The 21,199-nt window shown below is 42.5% G+C and overlaps 1 protein-coding gene across 1 annotated transcript in view; it reads left to right on the plus strand.

The window, feature by feature from the left end:
* COL22A1 (collagen type XXII alpha 1 chain) overlaps positions 1–21,199 on the plus strand; it is a gene marked incomplete at both ends in the record, with an annotated part of 226,292 nt that overhangs the window by 120,032 nt on the left and 85,061 nt on the right. Inside the window, 9 exons of the mRNA XM_082015057.1 lie at positions 584–637; positions 2,037–2,090; positions 6,895–6,948; positions 9,097–9,141; positions 14,627–14,680; positions 16,487–16,540; positions 18,271–18,306; positions 19,875–19,904; positions 20,793–20,846. Of these exons, the coding sequence (XP_081871183.1) occupies positions 584–637; positions 2,037–2,090; positions 6,895–6,948; positions 9,097–9,141; positions 14,627–14,680; positions 16,487–16,540; positions 18,271–18,306; positions 19,875–19,904; positions 20,793–20,846 (435 nt within the window). The remainder of the gene's footprint in view (positions 1–583; positions 638–2,036; positions 2,091–6,894; positions 6,949–9,096; positions 9,142–14,626; positions 14,681–16,486; positions 16,541–18,270; positions 18,307–19,874; positions 19,905–20,792; positions 20,847–21,199) is intronic.

Below are 21,199 nucleotides of genomic sequence, written 5' to 3' on the forward strand. Positions count from 1 at the left end.
TTTAAACTGTTTCTTGGTTTTCTATGGCTTTGCACATTCACAGCTCTGAGACTTGCTTCCCAGTGGCCAGGGTAGTTCCTGAGGACTGCTTGAGTTTTTCAAGGCTTTTTTTCTGTTTGCTTTTAGGCTCATTACTTATGTGCGTTATAGCTGTACCTAGAGGCTTTTGAGCTTTGGGACAGATGATGTACAAGCAAGGAATAAAATAAAATATATATATAAAACAGTATTCAGTGACAAAACAATAGTGTTTTGAAACAATGGAATGGTGGACAGAGAGGTTGAGGGGAGATGATATTAAGATGACTTAATGGTTACGTTTCTAATTAGCTGCAGAGCTTTTATATTAATTTATTCTTAAATGAGTTAAGTGGCTGAGAGTGCCTAGTTCCTCATTAACAGCTCATAAATCGGCGATAGTGTGTTAATGTCAGCAGCACCTCCTCCAGAGACTGTAAATAATAAATGTTTGCCTTGAAATGATTCTTCTCATTCCTTATTCTTGTCTTGATGCGTTACTCATGTCCTTGCACTTGCAACGGGTGTTAATATTGTGCTGATGATAAATCTGTTGTTGTTACAGGGGTCCCTGGGCTCACCTGGCCCCCCTGGGAAGGACGGAGCAAAAGGAGAAGCCGTAAGCCTTTTCGTTCCTCCCATGTAATCCTTGCCTTTCAGTGCAAGACAGGCAGTGGAAATCAATCTGTATTGAGTGGAACACGTCTTGGGGATTTGTGTGGCCGTTTTAGGAGCAGCAGAAACAAATGGCAGGAGGTTAATAGCCCCGGCGCTCTCCCTCGCACGTCTGCAGCAATGGCAGGTGTTGTATGGATTAGCCAAGCCGAGATGCTCCCGCGGCAGCGCCACTGCCGTTCATTAAGACGGGAGAGAGGGCAGTCGTGGCAGCCTGTGGTTTGGGTCCCACTGCTGCGACTGTGTTGGTTAACAGCCGCAGCTGCTGAGCCTGGGCGTTTGTTTAAGTCTGGCAAAGAGTCATCGGCTAGTGGAGATGGCAGGGGGTGCAGGGACCATCTTGTGATTCCACAGCAGTCAGAGGTTGGAGAAATAGGTGTCTCAGTCACAGGAGCAAGGACCTGAACTCCTCTTGTGCACTGCTAAAACCTAAGAGCAAAGGAAGTGGTGCAGGGTTAGCTCAAAGAAGGATGCAACATACCAAAGATTGCCTTTTAGAGGACTGCAGTTGAAGAATAGAACCACAAAAATGTTTTCCAGTATTTTATATAAGTGTGTTTTAGAGCGTTCCCTCCTTTCCCCTGCTTGATCACCATCCCTTTGAATTGTCTTCATCCCGATGATGGACCTTTATCATCTCATTCACTGTCCCGTTGTGGCAGTTGTTTGGTGGCAACTGGAGGAACTTGGGGAAAGGAATCCTTGGAGGAGCAGGCATACACAGAAGTAGTGATACACAGTAGAAAAGCTCTTTTTTCCTGTTACTCGACTACACAGTAGAAAAGCTCTTTTTTCCTGTTACTCGACATCCTGTTTCTCCTTTGTGCCACAATTGTCCCAGTTCAGAAAAACAGTGATAATTTTCCAATGTAGCTTGCAGAACCGATGCGACTTCATCACATCACATCACGTCAATGTGGCATGGTCTGGGATTGAACAGTGACATACTTGGATTTGCAGAATTTCTTATAGGATGTGTTTATTGCACTGAAAAGTCACTATTCAAGAACAAATGCATTATGTTATCTCCAAGGAACCCATGTTTCTAGACTGTAGTCTCTGCAAGCTGTTCAAAACTTAAGAAACTCATTTCTTGCTACTTAGGTAGTTGTGTTTGAGGAGCAGATGAATACCTGCTTGTTTTTGGTTTGTCTCTTTCTGCTTTTATTTTTTTGAAAAAAACACATCACAAAACTTTCAGATCTCTGCATAACAGTACTCAGGACTGTAGATAGCAGATAAAGCTTCCATTTCTAAAGCTGTATGTAATGACTGTTTTGAGTCATGCTAGCTTTTATATGTAAAAGATTAGCATTTACCACTGATATTGCTGTTACTTGCAGGGTGAACCAGGACAGCCAGGAGCATTTGGACTGCCTGGGCCAGCAGGTCCAAAGGTAAGCTTTCCATTTCTTTACATGGGCGGGCATATTTTTTTCACTGACTTTTTACATGTGTGGATTGCTTGAATGACTTTTTGTTTATCACTTTTGATATTCTCACCGGGGAATGAAGAAACTCAAAATGCTCATTTTCATCAGGGGTCTGCTAAGCAACTAGGCAAGGTATGTAAAAAGAAGAAATACCTTTTGTTCAACCAACAGCATAGCTGGAAAAGGTGAAGAGAACATGTTTGCGGGGACATAAGCCTTGCTTCATGTCTTCAGTAAACCTTCCCTGCTCTCACAAAGATGCAGGTGAGAATTATCATCCCTGCTCTACGACTAGAAAAAAAAAATCATGGAGAGGTCCTAGCCTGGATGTTTCTGCCTATTTTGGGAGCTTCAGTTTTGCGGCAGTAGACAGTGACAAAGTGATACAGAACTTGAGCCAATGCTTATATCACTGGGTTTGCTTTCAAACAAGGAGATGGTAAGACTTAGCTGTGCCTAAATTTTGAAGCCCTTCTCATGAGCAATTCTTTAACCACCTTTCAAAGTCTCAGGTCTCCCTGCCTTGTTCCCTGATTACCAAGGGGATAACTACCCCTTGGATAGTTTCAGTCTTGTTGTTATAACACAAAAAGAAGATGGTGCACTAGATTGACAAGTGTTTTTTCAGGGTATCATGCACAGCAAGTTCAGCTCAGCCTATGAAAGGTGCTGCAAGGACAACAGATTGATTGCCCAAATTTACTTCACCCAGTTCTGTTCCTGTACAAGCAAAGACCTTTGAGCATCACATTTTTCTGGAAGAGCCATATCTAGTCATCTAAACATCCCACTGAGTTCACTGATGCTTTTGTCCTGAGCGCCTTTCCAGATGTAGTCCTGATTGTCACTTGTCTCTGAGAGGACTCTGAAACTGTTCATTTATATAGGTCCTTATGGGTTCCTCAGCTGTGGACATGCTCTTCCTCCAAAATGTCTTTTTTTTCATAGAGGGAAATGATCGTTTCCTAGAGTCTCATCAGGAGGGTATCGGAACTAATGGTGTGTTTGTGGATTAGCAGAAACATTTGTCAGTTATCCCACGGTTCCCTATGGGAGCCATATTGCCTTCAGCAACACGAAGGGGTTGAATGTGGAAGCTTCATGGCAGCATGTTCAGCAGGGGATAAATGGCAGCTGCAAAGCAGGACTGGGCTGAGTGGAGGCACTCTGGGTATCGTTTTGTCCTACAGTGGGATTTGGGAGTAGATGAAATGAAGTGAACTCATCACCCACTAATGCCTGTCTGCATCTCTCCTATCATGTAAATAAATACATATTTTCTCTCTGTCCTGCATGTTGCCCATAGTGGAATTACAAACCAGTAGGCTATACAATCCTCCTTGTGGTGTGAAGTTCCTCACCCTTGCTTTGCAAAGCCTTTACAAACCAAGCTAAACTGAGGCATCTATATCTACCTCCAGAAGGGCTTGATCTTGGAAAATTATCCATATTTTCCACATATAGTTCTGGCACATATAGTTCAGCCTAGTAACAAGGCAATGTTGAATAGAAGTTCAGCACAATGGGCTGGACAGGATAGGTTCGGGTGGTGCTGGACCTAAAGATGTCTGACTAGACAGTGCCAAGTGCTCCGAGGGAAGAGGTGAGCTTGGCTAACCCCAGCCTCTCAGCTACGGTGGCTAAATATAAAATGTTCCTGTGCTTTCACAGTGACTTTTATTTACCTCAATGGATGCGCTGGCTACATGCAGTGTCCTTGAGCTGGATTCCGGCCTGAGCTATTTTAAGAAACAATCCTGACACTGCTGTCAGGGCTTTAAAATCTAAAATATGAATCTACGCTCCTTTACTCCTCAGTGTAAAGCCCAGACACCTTTCTGGTGTGGAACGCGGTATGTAGAGATGGGCAGAGTTGTCAATCAGAGTGGTCACATCTCCAATTACTGTTGTAATGATTGGTTTTTGCCAGATCACTTATTTTTATTTTTATCGTCAGCATCAATACAGTGGCTCTGGGCTCTGCCTCAGGCTCCACGGAGAGCTACCTTGCAGTTTCTCTGGTCGGCTGGGATGTGGTGCTTCCTGGCTCAATCCATCTTCATTTGCGTCGAGTCAGGCAAGCGCAGTGCAGCTCAGCAGCTGTACGTGCACCCCAGGAAACTCACCCGCCTGTTTATCTGCTTGGCTGAGGGATTTCCAGTCTTTTGCCTCAGTGGGAATTGCCAGCACTTTTTTTCTTTTAAGGAGGTGCCTCGGCCTTTTACAGACATCATCAATTGTGTGATGAAACTTCCACTAGCACAGATAAGGATCCTGTGACTTCTGGTAACAGGACTTCAATCCACAGAGGTACCGTAGTGGATGATGATCCCGTTAGGGTACATGTATGGGTTGCAGAAATGAAATGGCCTCCGTATGTCATCTACGGTTTCAGTGGTTTTGCTGCTCAGTGAAGTCTCCAGGGGATATTGTTCCTAGGTCAGTGCCTTCATCATAAAAATGTGTGGATTTTTTGGTCTTTGGGTTTTTTGTTTTGTTTTTCATCAAACTTGGTGGGTAAACTTCATTGCTCACCAAGAAGGATGTATGATCCTTCTGGTTATGAGCTGGTGGAAGCAAAGAAAAGCTCTCAAAGCCAGCCTTGTGCTAATCAGTGTTGGAGCTTCTGCTTATAGAAGATGCCATGGTGGTCTGAGGTGGCAAGAAATACCCACTGGTCAGTGGAGAAGGCTCCCACATAAATATGTGGGACCTGACAGGTTAATTTAAATGGAATAAGTGCGTCAGAGAAAAAGGGCTATAGCACGGGTTCCTCACTATATATTGTAGCAGTGAAACAAAGCTTGAATTTTTGAGACCAGGCCTTTTAACCTGTAAAATCTTGCAGAAAATATTCAACCTTTTCTTTCTCTTTTTTTTCTGTATCTTTAATAAAATGTTAAAGAGATTTTTCATGGCTGCCATTGCTATGGCATTGACACAGCTATAGCTTCGCCATCTGAACTGACAGTTATCTGCACTTGATAGAAAAACCAGAGGGATAAGGAAAAAAATCAAGCTACTGAAATATAAATTATTAGGTAAGAGTTTAATTTTGACGAATTTCCTTTTCTTGTTTGCTTCAGCTGTTGAAGGTCTCACACTTCTCTGGTTTACCAGACATGATCTCAGCACAGGTCTTGAGTAGGATCAGCAAGTCTTCTCATCCAGACAAACCCAGTTTCTCTATCTGTAACTTTTGCAGACTGTTATAACCACATTTTATGTAACAGTACTGAGTTGGACTTAGATAATTTGGACAACTTGGAGCAGACTTTGATAGCAGTATTTTTCCTCAGGCTGAAGGCAGAGATTAAGTGCATGCCTGCTGCTCTCCCTCTGCCATTAGAAGACTTGCCTTGCCTCCTGGTTCTGAACCTGGCAGAGGTTCTCCAGTGCCTGATGTTGTAGAGGTCTCAGAGCCACCTCTGCTTGTGCCTAAACCCAGCTCTTGTTAACCTGTTTGTGAATCTTTCCCTCAGTTTGCCACATGGTTTGCTTTCATACTTCACACAGGTTCAGCCACTTTACAGCTGGGCTGATGAACTGTTCACAAGCCTCAGGGCATGGCTTCATCTGCTTTAACAAGCCAAGTCCTCTCTGGAAAAAGGGGGAGACGGTTTTGGCAATGTACTGCTTAAAGTGGTGGTGAAACACTAGCCAAGTACAGTCCAGCCAGCCTGCCAGGTCTGTGCTTACTGACTGCTCCAAATGAGATGATTGTCATTTGGGCTAAGGCAAGTCTAAGCAGTGGTGTGACTTGACCAGTCTCCTGGGCACTTGCACTGGGACAAAAAAGCCTCAGTTCTGCTCACAGTTCAATGCGAGCACATCTTGTATTTTTAATATTTTTTTTAATAAGAAACATCTATTAATATGAAATGTAGAAATGATTTAAAAATAAAATCTTGATCTGTTTGGAAGCCTTATCCATTACAGCCACCCAATACAGGAGTTAGCAAGATGAGAGAGGAGAAAGAAAAGGAAAGTGGGATAAGTAACAAAATAATGAGCCAGTTCTCATGGCCACCTTGTCAGGCCCAGGCTGTCTCCACAAGACGTCTCTGAGGGCTGATCCTGTTCACCTGAGGGTCCAGGACGTTTTTCAGGCACTGTAAGGCACATAAAACCATGCAGTGAGACTGCTCTCCATTTCAGTTTATCTTCTCCAGGGAGAGAGTCAGTGTGTAACCAGCTGAAGAACTACTGAAACGTACCTGATCCTCTTGCATTTCTCTCACTTATGCTGAAAATAAACATTGGAGAATACAGTTCTGAACTGTTCCTTTTCATTTACTCTTCGAAATATATAGCATTCGAAGTCTGTGGCTCATTTATGCTGAGATACAGTCTTTGCTGCAGCATTTGCAGCAATGTAAGCCTGTGCTTTGTTCCACCAACACCATGTTCAGGAGTCAAGACAGAGCTCACCCTTGCACACAACAGGCAGGCAACGACTGCCATTGCCCAAACTTCTGAAATAACCTGCAGAGAAACTTGCATGGGACAGTTTGCCTTTGTAGGGCAAGACTGAAAGCAGAAGGATAAAACTTCTAAAGTCTGGATGCTTGGGATAAAAGAAAACATTGGGGTAAGTAGCTGGAAAGTCAGACGCTGCTCTGGGTATTCGGGCTGAGACAGTTGAGAAGCCTCGGCTCGCTGTGAGCTCAGGAGTGCAAGCCACATTTCTGAATAACTGATTTTAACTGATTTCTGAGTAACTGTGAAACAGTTTCTGGTGGTTTACTGTATCTCAATTCCTTGCCAGGGATCTGAGGGAAAACAGGGTCCTCCAGGAATTAAAGGCTACGTAGGCGCACCGGTAAGTCATGGCTCTTATTAAATTTTTGAGACTCTAGAAACTGTCTCCACTCTTTCAGTGCGTTCTGCCCACCTCTTTTTTTTTTTTTTTTTTTTTTTTTTTAATTAAGCACTATAGGTTGTCTCTGGCCACTTACCTGTACTATGTCCAAATAGTGATATTTTCTTGACTTCATTGAGTTTCTTCTGACTTCTTTAAATGAGAACAGGCCTGTAGCCAGTAGAGACATGTCAATAGAAATGACTTGATTACTGAGATAACAGCTGGTGATTTTGTGATGCTCCCACTGTAACGCAATTATTTTGGTCTGTGTTGATGCACCATTTATATGGTGTTTGAAAACTTCATCATAACACCAACAAACAAATACCACGTCTCAGCAAATTTCCAGTCAAATTTTCAAAACTGTCAGGGAAGAGCCTTTGGGCTCAGGGGACAAACCCGTCTTGAATGAATGGACAGCAAGGCCAAAATAAATCAGATGCTGTCAAGTTAACATGTGTGTTTTGTGGTCTCACCTTGGTAATTATGGAGGCAGCCTTTAAGCTGGTGTTGTAAAGGCTGATTGGATTTTCTGAGTTTAATGACCTGATTGTACATCAGTGCATTTTAGTGGCATACCAGATGTGCTCATGCAGAGAAAGATTTCCTTGTGCCAGCCGAGGACTTGTTTACACTCACTACAAAGAGGCCCAATGTGTTCAGAAGATCTTGGGCACTTTTGGCTTTGCCCAAGTGCATGCCCCTGTTTCCCTGTATGGTCTAAGGCTGAATTGTATGAGGCTTGAAGATGATGAAATGAATATGGGGGTGGAATTACCTTCCCATGTGAGACACTCTTGCAATATTAATGAGATAAATGGACAAAGCTATAAGGACCCTTTGTTCCTGCTCCTTCCTTGCACTATTTTTGTGCGAGAAGCAAAGCACTCACATGTGGTGCACTGTTACTGAGGATCCTATCCATTTCTGTCATAGTTTGACATTTGTCTTGGGCTGCTGGGGAGGACCAAGGCAGTAATCATCTGCTCAGTATACATGAGGGCCCCATCGTTATTAGTGCATTAAAGGAGTTGTATTTTTAAAATTCCTGCCATTTGCTGTTTGGAAATAGTGGCGTTATTGTGTCACAGTGTGGGAAGCTGTGCAGGCTCAGTTTGGGTCATTAGAGATGGACAGGGCTGTACAGAGTCTGCTTACAGTCAACCATAGCCTGAAATCTGAAGATCTTAATAATTATCTAAATCATCATATAGGCCAAATAAACCCAGATACGTAGTTCTCATTAGCTTGGAGGTAAGCCTTCACTATAGTGTAAAATGAATTGAAGTTTAAGTACAGAATGTATTATTACAATAAGAAATATTTTAAGCTTTGGCGGTTTTAGAGAGGTCACTACTGACTGAGCATATTTGTCTGCCTGTAACCATTAGCTGGTTGCTCAGTTGCTACCATAAAGGTAAAATACAAGGTGCTTCCTATGCCAAGGGAAGGTAGAACCTGTTTCTGCCCGTTGAGTTGATCACCTGTATAAACATTGCTGTCTTTCAACAAGCTAAGCCTCAGCAAATGTTCCTGGTATACCCGGGATGAGATTAATTATTCAGTCCAGATGAACACTGGCATTGGATTCACAGTTCAAAAATGTGCTTGGGCCTCCAGGGCAGGGATTATCTAGCATTTGCCCGTTCTCAGAGGTACCTGCAGTCTGCCTAGTTACTGCATCCAAAATCACCAGGAATGGGCATTCTTGCGTTTTTATGCAATAGGTTTTTTCATCAGTATTGTCCTCTACCTAAGTCCTCATTGTTTACGAGCAACATGAAAAATGCAGAGCTTTGGTTGTTTTCCAGACCATCTGCAGCTGTGGTGTGTTCTCTGTCCCTCCACACTGCTCTTGGCAGGAGGGTCGTGTATCTGCAGGCAATATAATATTACAGACGTTCTTGGGCCCACAGGTCATCCTTGCCCTATGAGTCTGCTTAGGCCATGCTTGTGGCCAACTTTGAGGACTGGCAACATGGAAAATGTCCTTGAGGATCACTTGAATAGGTTGTGCAGACATGCACAGTCTTTTGCTGCATAGAGAAGGTAACTATGCCTCGGCTTGGACTGAGCTTTATAATACCTTTTCTTTTTTATTTTTAGGGTCTACAAGGAGAAAGAGGAGAAAAGGGAACACGAGGAGACAAGGTATTCTTGCTGCATGCCTTTGGAAAAGGATCTGGGGGGTGCCAGCTGACAGATGGCTAAACAACAGCCAGCAGTGTGCCCAGGTGGCCAAGAAGGCCAACAGCATCCTGGCCTGAATCAGAAAGTGTGTCCAGCAGGAGTAGGGAAGTGATTGTGCTCCTGTACTCGGCACTGGTGAGGCTGCACGTCAAATCCTGTGTTCAGTTTTGGGCCCCTCACTACAAGAAGGATGCTGAGATGCTGGAACGTGTCCAGAGAAGGGCAACGAAGCTGGTGAGGGGCTGGAGCACAAGTCTTATGAGGAGCGGCTGAGGGAACTGGGGTTGTTCAGTCTGGAGAAGGCTGCGAGGAGACCTCATCACTCTCTACAACTACCTGAAAGGAGGTTGTGGTGAGGTGGATGTTGGTCTCTTCTCCCAAGTAATTAGCGACAGGACGAGAGGAAATGGCCTCAAGTTGCGCCAGGGGAGGTTTAGATTGGATATTAGGAAAAATTTCTTCACTGAGAGAGTGGTGAAGCATTGGAACAGGCTGCCCAGGGAGGTGGTGGAGTCACCATCCCTGGAGATATTAAAAAAATCTCTAGACGTGGCACTCTGGGACACGGTTTAGTGGGCATGGTTGTGTTGGGTTGATGGTTGGACTTCATGATCTTGAAGGTCTTTTCCAACCTTAATGATTCTGTGATTCTGTGAAAAGCCAGGCTGCTCTTTGCCTTTGCCCCTTAGGTGGGGTGGGCTGCCAGACCAGCAACTCTGGAGGGTGACTGATGATGGAGTTTACTCACTGTGCTGCACCTCCTGGTGCTGTCTGGGAATGACCTCCCATGGGAGGGCTTTATGGATCTCTGCTGTCTACTAAGCATACATTTAGGGCCTTCTTGTCTGTGTGTAGCCAGGGATGGAAGAGAGGGAGGAGGAGTGGGGTGTACCAGGGTGTCCATACTGTGTGCACTGCCTGAGAGCTGTGAATGACCACTGACTTCTGCTGACCATGTCTGCATCAAGTATTTCCCCATTTCACTGCAGTTGCTCAGGTTATCCAACTTCCTACATTCCTGTCTTCTCCCACCACCATAAGTGCAATTCTTAGTAAGTACCAGATATTCTCTGTTAAAGGCTTCATCCAACTGCTGCTGCTTCCCAGTTCTCTGCTCTCTCCCATCTGGGAATAGCTGTTTTAGACAGCACGGACTCTCTGGGGCTTGAATCACATTTATGGTTCACTAAAGAGACCAAGTGCCTATTATACCTGGAATAAGCATTTATAAGGAGAGCTGGGTGGCCACAACATCTTTCATTATTTCGTTTTGCTCGCCATGTTTGGAGAGACCTCAGATATGCCAACACTTCTGCTGCAGACCTGTGAGGCAGTGTTCAAGGCTCCCCAGAAGTGCCTCCAAAAACGCATTTCGCTGCCCCTGCCAGGCGGAGTAGGTGCTGGCTGGCTCCTGCCCTGACAAGCAGCGGGAGATGGGGCATCACCAGGCTCTCAGTCGGACCCAAGCCACCCCTTCTCTCGTGCAGGCAAAACAGGCAGCATGGCCTGTCTTGCAGCCCTGAGCAATGGCCTGTCTTGCTTAAGTCTCAAGCTGCTCCTGAGACAGGAATATCTCAGTGCTGGTCTGCAGCTTTGCCTGTGTTCGAGCTGTCTTTAGAGATGTCTGGCTGTATGTGTTTGTGCAAAGGAGGGAGTTATTATCTTGCTAGCACAGCCTTGTTCCCGTTTCTCACTCTCCGTCTCCTTCTGGAGGAGAAACCCACAGATTTACAGCAAGGTTTTGCCTACTGGGAAAAATGATCAATAGACCCTTAGCGTGAGATACTGTGTTTTGCTTTGCCAAATGTTAAGGTGTCCATTCCCAGTGTCCTTTTTGTCGTTTATGATGAAGTAGCCACAACCTTGTTTTGTATTACCTATCCTCGCTGCTGCAGCTAGAGTAAAAGGATGGATCGTACTTTATCTTCCTCATGCTTTTGCCTCAGACTTTTGCAGGACTGGCTCGGTGTGTTGTGTCTAGCCAGTGCCTCTGCTGTTTTTCTGGAGGCAAGGTTGTCTAATCTGCTGGAATATTTGGCTCCCGGAAGAAAATCCATCTTTCTGACATCACCGTGATGGGAGAGGAAGCTGGAGCTGTGTGTGGGCAGGCAGCTGACTAAGCTAGAGGAGGATTAAAGTGGGGAAGAAATGAATTAGGTTTTGTTTCATTAAAAGGATATACACAATTAGAGCTTTTGGGTTTTTTTCTTTTTTTTTTCTGGAGCAGCCAGATCTCTGCTACAACAATTGTACTTTGATTTTTTCCAGGCTTTAATGATAGTCTCAGAGCACCCACTGCCATTGCTTTAACTTCTACCAGTCAGTACTACTGTGAAAACAGTGGGCGTAAATTCGGCCGTCCAAATATTTTCTTGTCTGCTCTTCAGTCTGTAACTTGACTACTGACACCTACGCAACCTGTGTTTCTTTGTGCCTGAGGAGAAAAGTGTTTATTATATCAGAGGAGAGCACTAGCCTATGCACTGAGTATTGGTCTATCGAATCTGCACCCTAGGATGAAAAAAAGGTTAAATATCCCATAACACATCTTGCTGCTATATTCTTATATCCCAGGACCTCAGGTGTAAGTATTGAGGTTTTATAGTAAGGTTCCCAAATCCAGTATTATCACTTACATCTGCACTTTTTGAGAGCCACCGCACGATGTGAGTGATATCTCATGTCCTTTTGCACCCAGCTGTAGACCCCAGGACAGACTCTGCAGACATCAGCATGACGCACTTCCCTGCCCTCATAAGCCACATATGTATGTGATACTTGGCATTTTAATTTAGGCATGTACAGCAGTTCAACATGACGTGGGGCATTGCTTTTGCCGCATAAGCACGTGTCCATCCAGTAAATCCTTGTCTGCTATATTGGAGAAGAGCTCATGTAAGGAGGCATCAGGGCTGGTCTGCTGCTGCCAGGTCCCTCTGTGCAGTGGGTTTGCTCTCCTCCAGTCTTTCCCAGGGCCCTGCAGACTCTTGGGAAATCTTTTTTCCAACAAATCATTACACTTCCTAGCTGGTAGAGGTCAGAAAACAGCTCTAAAGTTTGTGCAGAATTGGGATTTCCCCCGGTTGCTTATGACATTTCACCATTTTGTTCCACTGGTTAAAAGCAGAAAAAACAGTAGAGCGCAGGGGAATGGAATGGAGTCTTGAAGTGAAAATTTGACAATAGAAGTTTTATTGTGTTTTTTCCTTCTTAAAAAAGAAATATCCCTAGCTTTTTTATAAAGAATGGAGAAAAATATTTATAATGACAGATTTTTCTGTAGAAACAACTGAAAGCACAATTATTTGGAGTGTTTTCAAACAGCTTTATTGTATACATTTGTATAAATAATGCATTTGCTTTTCCCAGCCCCCATTACCAGCAGTAAGAACATTGACACTTTTCTGTTTTGGCAGCTAAAACAGCATGTGTGAAGTCCTTGTTTCTGCAGTGTATTGATGTTAAAAATTCTCCTGAGAATACACTGCACATTTTGTCAGCAATCCACCAGACTGTTGCTTACTGAAAGTCTCAATTTCAGGATACTCATTGTTCAGTCAGCACAAAGGAAACCATTAATGTAGAAATTATTACCCCAAAAGCAAATAGATCTGGGTGTCTGATGATGGTTTTCAGCTGCTTTCTATAGGGTACAGGTCTCTCTAATTTCATTCCTTGGACACATAATTTTGAAGTAACATTTAAATTACAAGACTGATTGACTTTCTAAAGGTAAAAAAATAAATAAATTAATTTGCAAATCCATTTCTGACTTGCTGAATCAATGTAGTTTTCAAAAGGAGTTAATTAAATCCAATGCCGTAAGTGTGGGTTTGCAGATAACAGAGGTCTAACAGAGAACTTGTGGGATAGTAATCAGTATTAAATGTCTGAAATATTAAAAAAATAGGATTAAAGCTAATATTTCACTGCCACTGCTTGTACTTGTAGAATTTGTTTTTACATGCACATTTGTGTTAACAGTGGCACTGTGTGTGTGTGTGTGTTTGATAATTTATATTCAGCTGTGTGTGCAGGATCCAAGCAAAATCAGTGATTCATTTTACAGAGCTTTAAGCGTTTTATGGAGTAAGAGGATGTCCCTATTTCAAAGAGTTTTAAACTAAAAAGGCTGCAATGGGCAAGGGCCACAATCTGTAAGAGCGAAGTGAAGTTCAACAGGAGTATGTCAGTGATCCAGTCAGCATCTCTACCAAGGACCTCGATTATAAAATACGGAATATGTTAAGTTTGAATGTAGAACTATGGTGGAGGTCATGGTCAGAATTCAAAATGATCGTGAAAACATAATCCCCTAAAGCAGAAGATGAGATTGAGAAGGGGCAGCTTTAAGATGCTTCATACGTGTAGGACAACAAATTACATGCTGCTACAGATTGGGAACCGCTGATTAAGGAGCTGTCCTGAAGAAGGGGGTTTGGGGTAAAGTAAACAATATCCTGGGATTTAAACAGAATAATACTCTATAAAACATGAAATAATCTTTCTGCTCAATGTTAGATTCAACTGTGTACAGCTTCGGGCACCTAGCTACAGTGTGGAAAGATGTGGAAAAAATGGACAGTGCACCAATGAGAGTAACAAAAATGATCAAAGGTCTGAAAAACATGCCCATGAAGGAAAGTTAAAAGTATTGAGGTTGTTTAGTCTAGAGAAGTTTGAAGGGGGAGTTTTGCAAGTCTTCAAATACATGAAAGACCATTGTAAAGATGAAGGGAACAGTCTGTCCTCTGTGAGGGGTTAGGGAAAGATGTACTTGTCTGAAACTGTAGAAAGAAAAAGTCAGGTTTAGGTACAGGGGAAAAAATATATCTTCAGGTATTAAAAATAAGTAGTGGAATGGATTGCCTGTGGACTTTGTGGACTGTCCAACTCTGAAGAAATATAGGAATAGATTAATTGTTCTCCCAGGTTACAGAAGGCAAAAATGAAAAATGAAAGTTTTTTCTTAACTGGGTAAAAACGAGCTATTGCTGGACTGTGGATTCATTATTTTTCTAAGACCTATTTTGGGCTGATGTTCTCCTGGTACACTTTGTCCAGTTCATATGAACCCACCTCAGCAGGCAGAGGAAGGATGCCCACGTGGAAAGCTGGGACACAAATGCTTCTCATCTCTAAATTCACATCCCAATTATTTGATCCTAAGTTTTCTAGATAGACAAGTGCCAACATTTTGCAAAGTTAGAGAGGATAAAAGTTTCCTACTGACTAGACCTGGTTCACCTCCTCGTTACTGGATGGAGGCTCCCAGCAACTTTTCGTAGTGATGATTTGTGGACTTTAACCATTTTCTCTATTGGGCTGGCTTGAATTTGTCCCCTTATTCCTTGTCTTGGAGCAGATAACATAGTCATCTCTTGCAGAATGGTGACCTAAACACCACGTATTTGAGTTATAATGGTTCTTTCTGTTCTTTTTCTAGGGAGAGCAAGGCCTAGATGGGTACCCTGGAAAGCCAGGTGTGGAGGGGAAACAGGTATGTCACAAATACTCAGCAACTGGAGGCTTTCCTTTGGAACGAGTGGAAGTTGACTCTAAAACTGAGACTTATCCTGGATGGTTGCTGAGTCATGACAGGACTGCATCAGCAATTTTTGTACTCCTTATCCTAAGGAACTTTGTTGGCACAGTTTTCTTTTTTTGTTTGTTTGGTATTAAAATTAAATTGTAATGCAATTCACACTTAAAGGAAATGTCAGTCCTTTAAACATGATAGGTTAGATTGGTCTTTCTTTTTTTCATAGATTTGTCTTAATTTTCATTAAAGACATAAGGAAGCACGTATAAAAATTCCATTGTTTAAGCCTGATTTTATAAATTCTTTTTTGCCTCCCACAAGATGAAAGGACGAGAACTGGATTTAATATATTTGGTTTGTTTTCAATAAGAAAGGCTTGGAACTATTTACATTTTTAAGACAAAATGAAACCAGAAAATGGTCTAAAAGACCAGTACATTTTTGCTGATTAGACAGATAATGCTTCATCTAAAATTTCTATCTGTAGATCCCACAAGACTGTTTTCATTATGCAGCGTATGATATCTTAATGAGAGGCATCTTTTTTACTCCCAAGGATCTTCTGGCCTAAACAGCAAAGAACAGAGTAAAAAGTAGATGCTAAAAAGTGATTTGCCAAAAGCCATGCAGCCAACCATTGCCACCCTTGAGCCCGAAGCCTCCAGGCTGCTGTGTCTGCATCCTATTCACTAGCCCTTGCTGTTTCCCTCTCTGGAAAGGATCATTTGGAGGAATGTTTTTGCGTTTGCAGAGGTGGAGAAGCTGCGTGTCAATTCGTCTTCTGGTGATTGATTCTGCGGCTCACACAGAGAAAGCGGCTGCTGGGGTCTGACCTGAAAGTGCTTTACAAGCACGGCAGCCACGTGCTGCCCGAGTGCCTTACTCCCTCTTTTAGCAGCCAGCTTCAACTTGATTTTGTTGGGAAATATTTTTGTTTCCATATCAGACATGTCTTTTGTATTTAGATGGTGAGGCATAGTGTCATTATCAATCTTAATTGTTGTTAAAACTACACCTTCCTCTCTGTGAGGTGATAAAGATTATTGCACTAAATTTTTCTCTGTTCATGCGGTATTTTACATCACTTTCTCTCGGCTCTGTTCCCCAGCCACCATTTACCCTGTACCAAGAAGTTTTTGTATAGTTAGTGTTTATCACTATCCTTATGAGATGGAAATGTTTTTCCGGTGCTTGATGAGTCCCTGGAATCACAATGAACTATGTTCACTATGCCCATTACATTGTTTACAGGACTGGTTTTGACTTGCAGCAAATGTGGAAGAAGTGAGAAATTGCAGAGGGATGTGAAGGTGGATGCTGATTGTTTGCTACTTCTAAGGAACAATTTCTCCAAGTGACACCCTATTACAGAAGTTGGGTTCTTCTGAAGTTTTTTTTTTTCCTTTTTCATGTCTAGACACCCAGCAGCGGGCAAATCTTCATGCCTGAATTTTTCCTAAATTTTGTCCTTGACACTGATGTACTCCCTGAACTGCAATCCTTCTGAGCCAGCTGAAATTGGATTGCTGTTATCGTGGCTGCTGTGGCATCTCCATCCTTATTCCCCTTCCTCGCCATGCAGCAGAGCCAAAGCAGCCTTGTGTGTTGTATTCATTCCTGCCCCAGTGCAATGGGACATGACTGTGCTGCCGATACCCAAACTTGCAGCTTTGTGTTTCTCCTGTACTTTAAGGGGAATTGCAATTGATGAACTTGAGTATGTAAAACAAAGGGTTTTTTTCTCTCCTTTTTATCTGTTAATAGGGCCCTGCTGGCAGCCCAGGCCCTCCAGGTGCCAGTGGGACCAAAGGAGAAAAGGTGAGTTGGGATGGGATGCACAGGAGGGGTTTGGACACACATTTGTTAATTCCTCCTTGGGCCCCCAGTGTGGGAAATATCAGGGCTGTTGGCCTAATACTTATCTCATTTGTGAATGAGTGAAGCTTATATGCATTTAAATGTTTCATTTTCCTGACATTGCATCTGAAATGGGTATCAGTGAGTGTTAAATCGTGTCTGGTTATAGCTCCTCTGCTCTTAGTTTAACCCTCATGAAGGGGGTAGAAGGAAGTAGAGAGTAGTTTGGCTCAGGAAATGTTTCTCGCCTAAGAAAGGTGGGTAGAAATGTCAATATGTTTGTATAGATACTGGTTTTCTGAACCAGGAGATGTAGAATTGACTCAGAAAGTGCCAATCAAACAAGCCCGACCCTCTTACCTGCAAAATAATTAGTCACTGCTCTCAGCAGCAATTTTGACCTCATTATTTTAGAGTTGATGGAGTTCCCAGGGCAGACTTATGTTTCCCTCTCTGATAGAGTTGATGTTGTAGTTTTGGTATTTCCTACCCAGTTCTTTGGCATGAGTGGAAAGGCATGCCCAATTCTGGATTTTCTTTCCCCTTTTCTCCTCCAGATAAGGCAGTGAGATGCTGAGATCAGAAGCAAATCTATTTCCCTTTACTTTCCCACTCAGGTTCGACAGCTATAGGTGAGGTTTCAGAAACACCTACGAGCAGGTATCCACTGAGGTGATAAGCAACAAGATCTTTGTGCTCCAGCATGTCTGCAGTAGAGAGCAGTCTTGAGTTCATAACCCTTCATCTGTATCTCTGAAGTGACTGCATTTGGTACTTCCAGAAGGTGTTGAGCTCTTTGCTCCATTATTTCCAGTGCAGCTGATGTGTGTCTCTTCAGTCCTCCTGGCATAGTATGGACTCTCTTTAGAATAAGAAGCAAATAGTAATTAAACTTGTCTTAAGAGGAAAGAGCATGAAAGATATGCTGGCTCATTCGGAGACCTACATGAGTAATGAATAAATAGAGTGTGAAAGGAAGCTATATGCTATTTTTTGCATTAGTCTGTACCTAAAGTAAAGGATATACCTTCTGGACACTTAGTCTTAAAGCATAATAAATGGAAATGGTGGACACTGCTGGAGAAAAATGGGCTGGAACAAATTGATAACCTAGATGGCAATAAAGCATGTAAAGAGGGTGTAACATCTCAGTGTCCTGCAAGCACTTATAGCATGATTTTGCTCTATAAAATGACTTGGTGAAAATGGTACCATTACCCACTTTTTTCTTTTTGCAAAGATTTTTTTCTCATTAACAAACAAAAGCATTTTGGCCCCTAAATATCCATCCTGCAGACTCTGTTAGGGGTCTGAGCATCAATCAGGTTTATTTGTGTGGTATGTGTACACCAATTATAATATTTTTGAAGCTCAAATTTAATGTTATGGTGCATCCAGTGCGTCATTCATTTTCTGTCACTAAGTGTCATGAAAATCAATGTATAACATCACAGTAGCACAGAGCACAACCAGTTCCTACATGTATTCATCTGCAGGGCAGAGAAAACAGTTGATTGGGATTACATGTTCATATGCGTTAATTACGGGATGGTATTGAAAATAAGAATGTACAACAGCAGTTGGAAAACATGCTCAGAGGTTTTCTTTTGGTTTATGTGATGTTATGCGCTGTGCTATGTGCTGTTTTGTGTTATGTTATGTTTTTTCATTTCTTTCATGTTTCCCTGCAGGGTGAACCAGGACTTCCAGGATTGCCTGGTTCTTCAGTAAGAATTTTTTTAGCTTTCTCAAACATTGCAGGTATTATTTCATGAGGAGAGAAGGTGTGGGTGGGAGGACTTTACTAAATGAGATATGTTCTTAAATATTTTTTTCAAAAAAAAGTGAAGTTTAAGGCAGTGAAGATTTTTGAAGAAGGCAAATGATGGGTTCCAACAAGGAGATGCACTGCCACAATTTTGGGAGATTTTGAAATGTGAAGATCAGGACTTGAAGAGGCAATGAAGGCATTGCCTCTGGTGCATCAGAGAGAGCAATACTGTGACAGCACTGTGCAGTTTCCAGGACAGTTGTTGAGCTGATGCCTAGTGGTTTTTGGAAAATAGAGCTTGTGAAAATATGAAAAGCAAATGAAAGTTCAGAATGGAATTGAATTACTGAGTGCCTTTGTCATGGGCTGGATGTGAGAGTTGGGTCAGGAGAAGGAAAATGCAATTTCTGATGAGGGGCAATGGTCTTTCCTTGGCTTATATCTGAAAAAGTCCTGGTGGAATATGAGACAACTAGGACCTGATGTTCTGAAATCAGGAAAGCAGTGATGTAAAAGAAAACAGAAAATAGGAGGGGGGTTGATCTTTTCTGTGGCACTAGATTTACATGCCTTTGTGCATCCTTCTGCCTTCAGCAATACCTTCACTGATGCCAGAGGCATCACTAGCAGGGACATAATGATGTCCAGAGGTTAGCATTGTTCTCACAAAGAGGTCATCTCCAAGTGAATGGAGAAAGAAGATTTACCACAAAGTATGCAGAGAAGTCTAGAACTGAGTTCTGCAGGGGCTGGTAACAAAGCAGCTGGGGAGTATTCCTTTTACTTTCCAAAAATTAGGATCAAAATTAGGAAACAGCATTCTTGGACTATTGGTAGAAAGCATTAAAGGGCCACTGATACCAGCAACATTAACTGTAGCACTGTGCCAAAGGACTGGGTGCTAAAGACAGGAATGAGAAGCTCCCTGGTAATCACAAGAAAGGCAGCAGGCAATTTCCTTACCCCGAATGTGGCAGAAAGCAAAGGAGGGAGAAGGAGAGAGCTCTGAAAAAAAATATGTTTAGGTAAGAGCCTTTTACTGTCCTCCTTAAACGTGAAATAAGTGATGTGACAGTAGTTGCAAAGAGATTTTGAGAGATACATATAAAACCCGAAAATGAGCTTAAAGTTCCAGGAGGTGGGTGGAGAACAGGCTGAGCATGACCATATCCAAAGTCAGCCTGCTATTTATATGATGCCTTCTGCATTCAAAAGATCTTTATAATTTAAAATAAGACAAGAGCTGGGGAATTTACTAACTTACCTATACCAATGAGATAATGAACTAAGTTCTTACTGTCTATGCAGCCACAGAAATCGCTTCTTAGGCAACTGATTGAGCAAACCATGTGTCAGTCTGAGCTGTTTAAATAGAAATAATCCTCCAGCCTGCAACAGTATTTGGGGAGCTGCAGCAGTTATCATGCGTCTTGAGGGAACGGCGAGGGGAGAAAAATACACTGCGGCACCTTCTGCGTTGTCTTTCCTCTTTTTATCTTTTACGACTCTGCATTTTTATTGCAGGTGCATACTGAAGGCCTAAAAGGAGACCAAGTAAGAGAGATTCATTACCTATTCTTCCATTGCAAGGATACTTTTATGTAGTTCAGTTGCTTGTTAGATTAGGTTTTGTTTTAAAATAATAGTTCAAAATTAAGGTGGATAAAAGCATTGTCAGGCCATCAAGAAACAGGTTTTCCTATTTACAGTGGAGAAAATAAACAAGAAAGGAAAAAAGGCAATGTCCTTCTCAGATGTGGTGAACATAACATGAATGAGAAGTAAAAATTGGAGAGTCAGTTACGCAATTCTTTAAATCCAGGGAAGTGTTAATAGGAAAGTTAAACTGTATTTTAGTTTTATGCTGAGTTTGTCTCTGAACCTGGGCACTCCAATAGGGGAGAGACACCCATTGCTTCAGTCTGTTAGTCCTACATATAAATAATATATTTAAATTTTGTTTTTGTGTTGGTAGGTACATAATTTTATTTTACTGTTATTTAATAGAATGATATGCATCATATAAATGATACTTTAAATCCCTTCACAGCTGTGCTGGCTCAGGGGAAATGTCTGTGGAAGCTGTTTTTCCAGAATTGCTTTTCTCCACCACCGAACCCCAACCCACAGTGTTTTATTGGAATATCCAGGATAGCCCAGGGTTTTTGGTAGTGTTACTACCTTTAAAAAACAAAGACCCAGTTATGGATAAATGCCTGCTGAGTGTGGGTGGATCAGTCTGTGTGCAGCCTAATAAGAGCTGATAATTCAAGTAGCTGAAGGATTAAGGAGAAAACCATCTGGTCTCTTCATTGGTTCTTTAGGACCTATGAGGGAAAGGGGTGGTATAGGTCCTGTAAAGATGGCCAACGTGACTAATGGTCTCAGATAATGTTTCATGCAGAGATTTTAACTTTTTTAAAAAAACTAACATTTCTGTAGGGAGAGCCGGGGCCACGAGGACCACAAGGCCAACCTGGACTTCCTGGGCCTCCAGTAAGTTGTTTCTCTCATTGCTTGGAATTCCCGGAAACGGAAACTTAGACTAGTGTGAAGCATACCTGCAAAATCTTATACATTATTCAGGCACTGAGAACTTAAAACAGTTCCCCCAGCCTCCTGTTGTCTTCACTGCTGAGAGAAGGTCTCCTGCTGAGGATGACCACTCTGAATGTACGGAGGTGGCACCCGGGACATGAGCAGTTATCGGGTAGAGGCAGACTTCACCTCAAGGCTGTTGTCGTGCAAAACCTGATTGTCCTTCAGAGCTGTATGGCCATTCAGCACACCTCTGAGAGACACTCATTGTTAACTTGTAAGCTGTCATGTAATGAAGGTCAGAGGACGTT

The sequence above is a fragment of the Phaethon aethereus genome (assembly GCF_964289735.1).
Source record: "Phaethon aethereus genome assembly, chromosome: 2".
In the NCBI taxonomy this organism is placed as follows: Eukaryota; Metazoa; Chordata; class Aves; order Phaethontiformes; family Phaethontidae; genus Phaethon; species Phaethon aethereus.